Source organism: Zonotrichia albicollis, chromosome 23 (genome assembly GCF_047830755.1).
Source record: "Zonotrichia albicollis isolate bZonAlb1 chromosome 23, bZonAlb1.hap1, whole genome shotgun sequence".
NCBI lineage: Eukaryota > Metazoa > Chordata > Aves > Passeriformes > Passerellidae > Zonotrichia > Zonotrichia albicollis.
Window position 1 is genome coordinate 1,702,289 of NC_133841.1, and position 10,010 is coordinate 1,712,298.

The 10,010-nt window shown below is 60.5% G+C and overlaps 1 protein-coding gene across 3 annotated transcripts in view; it reads right to left on the bottom strand.

Moving 5' to 3' along the window:
• KCNH6 (potassium voltage-gated channel subfamily H member 6) overlaps nt 1-3,458 on the bottom strand; it is a 33,749-nt gene extending 30,291 nt beyond the window's left edge. The window contains exon 1 of one of the 3 annotated variants that reach the window (XM_074557949.1): nt 2,864-3,457. In XM_074557949.1, coding sequence (XP_074414050.1) covers nt 2,864-2,939 — 76 coding nt within the window. In that variant the 5' untranslated portion in view covers nt 2,940-3,457. Of the gene's footprint in view, nt 1-2,863 lie in introns of all 3 variants that reach the window. The other 2 variants (XM_074557951.1, XM_074557950.1) reach the window with 2 other exon arrangements.
• Nucleotides 3,459-10,010: the final 6,552 nt, after the last annotated feature.

Sequence of the window (10,010 nt, forward strand, 5' to 3'; positions counted from 1 at the left end):
TGGGGCTCGTGCAGACAGGTGACACTGGGGACAGCTCTGGGGGGACAGCGGCTGACCTCAGCCCACACAGGACTGCTCTGCTCTTCAGAGAGAGAAAGTGTCCCCACTTCAATGTGAATTAGTGGCTGTGGGGCAGGGGGACACAAAGTGGGGTTCTCAGTAGAGGCAGTTTTGCTGGGATTGGCCAATCCTTGCAGCCTTGACATTTCACCACAGGCATGTGGGGACTCTCTGCTGTCTAATGGGGAATCTGTCCCTGACCGGCACTGCAGGCACAGGGGAGAGCTGCAGCCTCTGTCCCTTCCCAGGAGCTTATCAGGGACCTCAGTTATCTCAAAGACTTTCCACCCTTGCTCAGATTTGACTGAAGTCAGGCAAGGGGCAAGAGGAGGAGTGAGTCTAAGGCTTGGCTTCATGGGAAGCAGGGGTGAAACCCATCACATTAATGGTTCTCCTAATGTTTTATAGGGTAATTGTGCCTTTGGGCTAAAGGTGAAATCCAGACTCTGCTGGGCTTTGTAGCCCCTGTGCTCAAAAATAAAGTGCTTAAGGGAAGGAAAAGGGAAACTGAGGCAGAGAGCAGTGCGCTGCCCCATTCCCTCCTGGTGCTGCAGCCACCTAGGCTGGGCTGAGGTCAGACTTGCTGCCTTGCCAGGGTGTGTGGCAGTGCTGCACAGCCCACGTCATCCAGCCCACATGGAGCCGCTTCCATCCTTATCTCGGGGTGAGCTGTGATTTGGTTTGATTTTGTGTTTTTTTTAAGGATATCAGGGAGTGCTGGGCTCTGGGACAGGTTTGCTGGGATGTGACAGGGAGCTGGATGCTTATGTGGTGCCACATCCCCCCCAGCACCATCTCCCTCAGCATTTGGCATCAGCTCTGGGCTGGAGCTGAAGGCAGGTCTGAGCAGAGGGTCCATTTGGAGGCTGCCTCCCAGCCCAGACCCCAATTAATCTCCTGGATTACCCAGGAATGGCATCTGCAGCTTGCGTGCTCCAGAACCCTGCTGCACTCCAGCCTCATGGGGAATTTCACCCAAACGCAAGAGGAACCTCTGCACAGCTGTGGCACCGAGTGCTGGGGCGGGGGGACCCCTCCCAGGCACATCAGGGCTGTCCCCAGTGGCACCTGCAGGGTCCCAGCTCTGCAGGATGCCTCCCAGTAAAACCAGAGTCCCCAGGGATGCTGCACAAGTCTCCTGCCCCATTCCACCCTCTGGCAGCCCCTTGGTAGCCCTTTCTGGGGGCTCCCACTCTGGCACCCTTCCCTTTCCCACACGGGGCTGGTGCTGGGGCCGATGCTGCAAACAGCACAAACCACCACAGACAAACCTTCCCCAGTTCCTTCTTGCCGATCCTTCTACCTCCAAACTGCTTTGCCAGCACTAGGAGGGGACCTCCTCCCAAAGCCCTGCTGCTGGGGCACACTCCCCACCTGTGATGAACAGTTCCCCCATCCAGTGTCAGCCCCATGGGCTGGATCCAGCCTGGATCCCGGCTGGGCTGGCGCAGGACAGGATTTACAGGGCTGGCAGGGCGCCGGAGCAAGCTGTGCTGAGCACAGGGATGTGACCACGACCACGATGGGAAGGAGCTGCAGAGCCAGGTCTCCTTGGTGGGGGGGGTTTCACCCCCAATTTGCTTTCTGTCCTGCAGATTTCCCCTTGGCCCCACAGTACAGAGCCCTGGCAGGGAAGAGCTGGGCCCCTCTGGCTGCCCCGGGGACTCACCAGGAGCAGCTTCACCCGTGGGAGCTGCGGTGCTGGGGATGAAAGCACCCACAGGCACCTGAGAACTCATTGCCTGTAGCAAAGATGTATTAGGTGTGCTGGTTTGCTGTCTCCCAACACCTGCCACAGCACAAAACTGCCGCGGGGGAGCGTGGGGCGATGTTTGGGCAGAACCCAGCTGGTGCCCGACATGGCTGGCAGGGAGCGGGCATGGAGCGGGCACGGAGCGGGGTCTGGCTCCGTTCTCCTGTCACGCCTCGCCGCCTGGCCCCGCTGCTCCCCAGCCGCCGCTTCCCAGGGGGAACTGATAGGAAGCAGGCACAGTTTTTCTCACTTTCCATCCCCAGGGTCACGTCAGTCACCGCCAGGCCAGGCAGCGCAGAGCCTGCAGGGATGGCAGCGCCAGGGAATTTGCCCACTCGGGAAACTTGGACACGCACAAAAAAACGCCACAGCGAGTCGGGGCAGTGGGGGCTGCACCCCACAGCAGCCCCCCGAGCTCAGTTTTTTGGGGACCCCGGTGCCCTGGTCCCCTCCCGTCACCCCCAGCATTGTAGGGGGGACCCATCCCTATTGGGGTGCCCAGAGAGCGGGAGTGGAACCCCCGCGCCCCCACCCAGGCACACGCAAACCCCAGTGCTCCCCTATGAGCACGGACTTTCCGCCGTATCTGACACGAAACCAGACCCAAAATTCATATAAAGGGATTACTCGGAGCAACAGCAAATGGCAACGTCTCACCAGGGACGGCGGCCGCCGAGAGCGCAGAGTTGAAGGCAAACAGGCGGCGAGCCCGACTGCGCTGGGGTTCACCCTGTCCCCCCGTCCAGCCGGCCGGGACCCCCTCCCCGCCAGCCCCGGCGCCCCGAACCAGCCCGGGGACACCGCGATCCCCCCGGGAAACACCGAGGCCGGGGTGGCTCCGTCCCCCGGTGTCGCCCTGTCTATAAATACCCGCGGGGACACTGCCTGGCTGTCGCCCACCGTCTCCCCCCTCGGGAGGTCACAGGGGCTCCTCCGTGGCCCCGGGGACACCCTCCCGCCTTCCCCCCTCCTCTCCCCGCTGCGCTCCGAACTTGGGGGGCGCTCCGGCCGCGGGGGGAGCGGAGCGGGACCGGAGGGTGCGGTACTCACTTTGTCCTTCAAATTTGCGAATGATGGTGTCCAGGTAGGTGTTTTGGGGGGCCACATGGCCCCGGCGCACCGGCATCGCTCCGCTGCGCTCTGCGCGCCCCGGGAGCGGCCGAACTTGCCGCGGGCGCGGCGGGGAGCGCGGCCCGGCCCCGGAGCGGCGCGGCACGGCACGGCGCGGCCCCGCTCCGCCTCACCCCAGGGCTGACCGAGCTCTGGAGCCCAGCCGGCCCGGGGCTCCCATGCTCCCGGTGGCCGGAAGGGGGAACCCCTCCGCCCGCCCTGCCGCGCCCGGCCCCGGGCGGGGGCGGCCGGGGAAGATGAGGATGGGAGGGGGAAGCGGGGGAGAGAGGGGGGAGGACCCGCTTGAAAGCGGGAGAAAATAATAGAATAAAATAATAAAGAGTAGAAATCCCCCAAAGTGCTTAGTCACCGCTGCCCCGGCCGGCCGGCCGGAGGCTCCGGGGGGAGCCGTCAGCAGCACCAGCTGCCGGCCGGGCAGCGCGCACCCCCCGGCGGCCCCCGGGGCTCCCCCGGACCCCCCGGCATCCCGCGGCACCGCAGCCGCTCCCGCACGGCCCCGAGGGCGGGGGGGCTCCGGGGCGGGGCACGGGGCGGGCCGGGGGCGCAGGTGGGTGCTGGGGGTGCGGGGGTGGGAGCCTTGAGGGGCTGGGGCAGGGCGTGCTGACAGGTGACAGAGGCTTTGGGGAATGGTTTGGGGGTGGAGGAGAATCCTTGTGGGGCGTGGAGGGGTGGGGATGGGGTCTTCGGGGTGCCGGCAGAGTCCTGGAGGGAGTGGGGTGCTGGAGCTGGAGGTTGTGCTGGGGATGGGGGGATTTGGTGGGAGTGCAACTGCAGGGTGCTGGGGGCACTGGAGGAAGGGGTGCTGAAAAAAGGGGTGCTGGAGAGGGGTGCTGGAGGAGGAGGAGGCACCGGGAGCGCCGGGAGCTGCCGGGTGGGGATGGTGAAGGAGGATGGTGGAGGAGGGAGCGATGAAGAGCGCTGGGGGGCTGGGGGCGGCAGAGCAGGGGGTGCCGGGGTGCAGGGGGTGCTGCGGGGAAGCAGCAGGAGATGCAGAGCTGCAGGGGCAGCAGAGGGGGCGCTGCCGGGTGCAGGGGTTGGAAGGGGCAGTCTGGGGGTGCAGGGGGGGCAGAGGCAGAGCACAGGGCGCTGAGGAGGGGGCGCAGCCCGAGTAGGGAGTGTCGGAGGGTGAGAATGGGGTGCAAGGCAAGGGGAGCGGGGGGCTTTGCCGGGATGTTGGGGGTCCTGGGGATGCCGGGGACAGGTCAGGGCGCTCCCGGAGGTTCCGAGGAGGAGGTCCGGGTGTTCCGGGGGTGCCGGGGGTGCCGGCCCCGCTCCTGGCGCTGTCCAGCCGAGCTGGTGCTGAAGGGGCGGGCGGGAGGGGGGACCGGCTGCTTCTTTTGGGGGCGGGGGGCTTGGCACGGGACGGCCCTGCCTGGCACAGGGCTCTGCGGGCACGGAAAATCCTCGGGGAACACGGAGCATCCTGAGGGTCCTGAGAACTCTGAAGGACGTGGAGAGTCCAGAGCACCCTGGGAGCTCTGGTGGGAATGGAGAATACAGCAGGTTCCAGGGTTGTGGGGTCACAGAAAGCCCCATGGGCCCTGTAGACCATGGGGACCCTCGTGGGTCTCTGTGGGACATCAGGGTTCCATGGTGATGCTGAGATGTTCAGACCTAGACCCAATTCAGTTCTTCTGCCCACCTCAGGGGTGGAGGCCAAGGGGACCAGCTCCCTTTCCTTCCTGAGAAATCCACTCTGGCTGACCCTCTTCTCCTGTGTCCACTGCTAAGGACAGTGTCCACTCAGGGGCTTTCTATTATTATTATTTTGTTATGCATGATTTTTCAGGCATGAAATTGCTCTAAGAGGATTATGGTCCATTATCATCAACAGAAGTGTTTTGCTGGGATTTTCAATTAATATTCCAGCGCACCTCAGTGGTGTCCATGTGGACCAGGCCTTGCCAGTGGGGCACTCGACCCACAGCATGGTTTGCCTGGTTTGCCTCCTGTCCCTTGGCCAGCACTGCAAGTGGGTGAGGCAAGTGCCCTTTCAGCCCATTTTGGAGGCTCAGTGCTGTTTTTATCTCCATCTCTCAGAGAAGTCAGCCTTCCCTAACGCAGAAAAACTTGTTCTATTGTTGAAGAGGGTGAAAAACCCATTATCTCCCCCCATCCACTCTGCACACTGCCTCTGCCGTGATTTACTGCGACTCGTGGAGGATGTTTTGCTCTATATTACACAGATGCAGCTTAATAGCATGGGGGAGGGAGAGGGACACAGAGTCCAGACTCCTGCCTTCTCTGTTTTCTTGTTGATATACTGTGTGACTCAAGGGAGACAGCTCTGTGCCGCAATTTCCTTTAGAAAATAGGGACATTGGTCACCTGGCCTGGTGAAACCTCTTTGAGATTCCTGGATGACCAGTTCTGCAGGGGAAAGCAAACCCTTACTACTACAGCTAATATGATAGTAATTATGATTATTAATCACCAGGCAGTCAGGATTTAAGGTTGGCCTCCTGCCCTCCTCTCATCCCATAAATCAGCCCGGGATGTTCATGGGCACATCACGTGGAGGAGGATGAGTCTGACACAAAGGGCACGTGCCAGCCCAGAGCCTTTTATGGGGGGGGGGGTCCCCAGAGTGGAGGGTGGGGGCACCAGCCCAGCTCTGGGGCAGGGAACAGCCCCGTCCCTGCAGCCCCTCTGCAGTGACCCCAGAAGGGCTTGTCCTGCTCCAGCCATAGCTGTGGGGCCCCTCTGATCCCCCTTTCTCCAAGCAGGGCGTTTGTCCCAGCACGTGGAGGAGCCTCTCCTACCAGCCCTCTTCCCCACATTGCATTTGGAGCTGAGTCATGTCATTCCCTTCCAGGTTATTATTGACTGAGCTCCAGGAGCCTCCCAGTGCGCCCATGGTGGTTCCAGTCCCCTCAGAGCTCCCCAGGCCCCTCAGTGCATCCCTGCAGGGCCAGGTCACCCATGCAGCTGCCGCTCCATGCCCTGCCCTCTTTGGAGCACTCTATGCCCAGACTTCTTTCAATTCCCTGGGTTTTAAGCATATGCTTGTAGTTAATCCTGCGCTTACATTTTATCCCAAATTGGAAAAATTGGGGTCTTTGGGCAAATTCTCCTGCTGTTCAAGTCAGCTGAAGGGCTCCCTCTAATTTAACTGAGCAGTAATCCTCTCTCTCCCTGCCCTGCTCTCCTCCTCCTCCTCCCTCACTCAGTTCTACTTCTCCCCCCTCCTCCTCCTCCTCCTCCTTTTTCTCCTCACTGAATGTTTTGGAGGTTTTACTCCTTTCCCCTTATTTTTTTTTCCCTTCCTTCCCACACCCTGGGGAATCAGTGGGAGATTACCTGGTTTCCAAGGGCAAAGGAGACCTGGGTGCTTCCCGAGGGTGTCCTCCCCCTCCCTGCTCCTGGGATTTCTGATCTGTGCAGGAAATCATCACCTGCTCAGCGAGGGGTTGCACAGGCACGTTGGGAGAGGAGTGCAGCCTTCCCGGGGTATGGATTTATGGTGGGAGGTGTGGGATGGAGGGGCTGGGAGCCCGCTTGGATGCCAGCATGCCAGCTGCCGGCTGGCACTCGCCAGGAGAAATGTTTGCCAACCGAGACGCGACATTTCTGCCTCTCTCTGTAATTAGAGCCACACTGCAAACACAGCTGGGAAGGGAGAGACAGGGCTCTCGTGGTCCCCAAAGCTGCCTCCAGCCACCAGGACTGTCCCCAGGCACTCTCAGGTGTCCTTCTGCCTGGCATGGCTCATGCCCCTGCCTTGCCCTTCACCTTTGGAAGATGCTCCACGGATTTGACACGGGATGGAGGAATTTGGGCTGTAAATTTATTTTTGCAGGTGGAAGGATGCTCCTTGTTTTGGCTCCTTTCTCTGCCTCACCACTCCAAATCTTGATGCATTTTTTCAGGCTCTCACCTCCGCGCTGTTTGTTTGTTAAGTATGAAACAAAAGCCCAAAACAAAGGTAAAAATGTGCAGCCAAATCGAACTCTCATCAGCCTGGGCCTTCCCAGCCCTGGGAGACTGCAAATCTGGAAAGGACTCGGTGACATTAAACCAAGTCACGGACATTGTTTCCTGACAAAGCCACTTCCACTTGTGAGTGGCAGGGAATGCCACGGGGACTCTGCTCTGGGCCGTGGCCACTCAGGTCATGGCATCCCCCTGGCACCCTGCCTGTCCCCCTGCCCAGCAGGGGAAACTGAGGCACGGGGCAGGCTCGTGACTCACCTGCCAGGAGGATGGATGGGGCCTGCAGGCTGCAGGAGCTCGTGATGCTGCAGGGAGGAGCAGGGAGAGGCAGCATGCAGCGGGTCTGTCTGACTGGAAACTCCCCTGGAAAGGAGCCCGTGCCACGTTCCCAGCTCTTTTGGTGGGGACAATTCTCTCCCTGTCACCTGGGATGCCTCAGGGGGACAGTGCCAGCTCAGGGGGGAGCCCCAAAGGGTGGGGACAGTTCCCCACCAGCAGTGGGACATGGGCAGAGCCCGTTTGGGGTCCTGCTGCTGAGACACCCTGGGACAGGGCCATGGGACTCTGTGGGGCTGGGGAGGTTGTCAGCACATCTGGAACCCCTGGATGCATCCCCTGGGGAGGATGGGATCCCACTGGGTGCCCAGTGTGTCCAGTCACAGGCAGGTTGTCAGCACATCTGGAACCCCTGGATGCATCCCCTGGGGAGGATGGGATCCCACTGGGTGCCCAGTGCGTCCAGCCACAGGCAGGGATGGCACCCCTCCATCAAGGATGGACATCGGGAGGGTAGAGCTGTCATCTGCCTTGGATCTGGCCCTGTCCCCCTTGGTAGGGAATTCCAGCTGAGCCACGGGGCTGGGAAGAGTCTGAACTTGCTTAGGGGGGGAATAAGGGGTCTTTCCCTCACCCCTAAATTCACCTTTACTCCCCTCAGCCCTGCTTGAGCAGTGGGAGGGAAGGATGGTGCTGACCTGAGCTTACAAGGATCTGCAGGGATGGAGCTCTCCCAGCCCCTCCTGCATCTCGCTGCATCCCTTCCACAATTCCTGCCCCCTGAGACCCCCCCAAGGCCACCTGGCCCCTCTGCCCTGCCCACGGTGGCCCCCTGTGATGGCCCCAGCTGCTGCCAAGCTGTGGCTGCGCCTTTCCAGGCGCTCCCTGTCCCCCGGAGGGGAATGTGAGGAACGCAGCCCGTGCACCCTGCCTGCTCCTGCCTGGCCACCCGCCGGCTAAGAATAGACCTGCCCTGGCCAGGCCCCACCAGCACCACGGGGCTGTGGGTGTGGGAACCCCAGCCGCCTTCCTCAGGGGAAAAATGGACCTAAAAAACCCAAAAAATCGGTTATTCTGATTCCCCAAGGGTCCTTGTGCTGGTGAAGGGAGCCCAGAGTGTTTCTTGCTTTGAATTAATGTGATTTTAAAGCAAATTTCCTCTGGAAGCTCTATGTACAGGCAGGGGGTGCAAAGCAGCCCCTCAAGCTTGGTACCTGCTGCCTCCTGAGCTCCCCTCCAGGAGCTCTGTGAATTAAGGGGGAATCTCCTCCTTTTTTCTGCTTTTACGTTTCTTTTTTCTCCTTAGGGAGTGATTTCGCTGAGCCTCCTAATTTCAGCTGCAGGCATGATGCAGAAGGCAGAAGGCAGCAAAATCTCTCCAGATGTTATCACAACGGGGAAGGGAAATCATCCTTGGTTTAGAGCTATCTTGTAAAACACTGCTGCTGGCTTGGCAGAGCCCTTGGGGCACGAGCTGGCCCTCACAAAGTCTCATTCAGGCCCCCCATCTCAGCCAAGGAGCTCCAGTGGAGCTCAAGGTGGGACCTTCAGCCTCCCCTGGGCTGGACTGGGCATAACCTTGTGTCCAGCCCCATCTCCTGGGTGGACTTTGCACCTGTGTTGAAGGCAGCCTGGTGTCCAACCCCATCCCATCTGCTGCGTGGACCTTGGCCCCGTGTGGAAGGTTGGCTGGTGTCCAATCCCACCTGCTGCACACAGCTTGGAGCTGTGCTGAAGGAGCCTCTGGGTTCTGCATGGGCCTGGGCTGTGTGGGTGCCTCTGGACACAGCTCAGGGCACCCTCATCCACCCTCGTGTCCCTGGCAGGACAAACTCAGCTCCTGCGTGGATTCTCTGGTGTCTAACCAGTGCTGAGTGTGTGTTGCACTCCCTGAGTGACAATGTTCAGTGTGGCTCTATTTTTTTTCCTTTTTAATCCTCTTCTCCAGAAAGCAATTTTCATGAAACTTACAGGATCTTGATGATCTTGGAGACCTCCTTTCCTCCACTAATGGGGCAGAAAGGAGCCAAGGAGCTCAAAATCACCAGCGAGGATCCGAGCTGGATGGAGCACACCTGCTTTCCCAGGCTGAAAATACACTTGGCTCCCAGCTCAGCTCTCACCGTGCCAGGTCTGTGCTCCGTGAGCAAGGGAAGGGGGGAGAGGAGGGAGCCTGGTGTGCCGGGATGGAAAGCAGATGCCCCGGGGTGTGAGAGCTGCTGGGGCTGCTGCTCGGGGCCTGGGACTGTGACAGAACCACGGAAGGTTGGGGTGATGGAAAGCAAACAAACACCCGAGCGTGGGCGGGCAGACACCTGCCTTGTGCTCCTGTGCCAGGTGCAGGGAGCCGCTCCCAAGCCTCAGCTTCCCGCGGCCGAGGGCAGAGGCCACGGGATGGGATAGGGATGGGTGGATCAGCCAGATCCCCTCATTTCCCCTGCTGCTCCGGGCTGCAGCAGATCACAGCTCTTTAAGGCTGCAATAATCCCCGGCCTGGGATTAGTTTTGCACCTAATCACTGCAGAACAAATAGGAAGTTTTATTTACAGAAGCAGAAGAAAGACGAGGCTGGGGATGGGGAGGGACAGGGGGGGAACGGGTGGGCCTCAAAGCACGGCTGATCCCGAGATAATCAGGAGCTGGAGGGCAGGAGGCGATCGCTGACCTTGGAACCCCCTCCCAGGCTCTTACGTAAGCATGGCACTGCTGCTGGAGTCACAGCAGTGGTGAGCTCCAGCCTGGTGACCCCCAGCCCTTTAAACAGCTCGTGTCTGGACTTCGGGGATGCCTGGCCCTGATTCAGCCCCTCGCTGAGGCACGTGCTGCACTGGGAACCCACGAGCTGTCAGCTCTGACG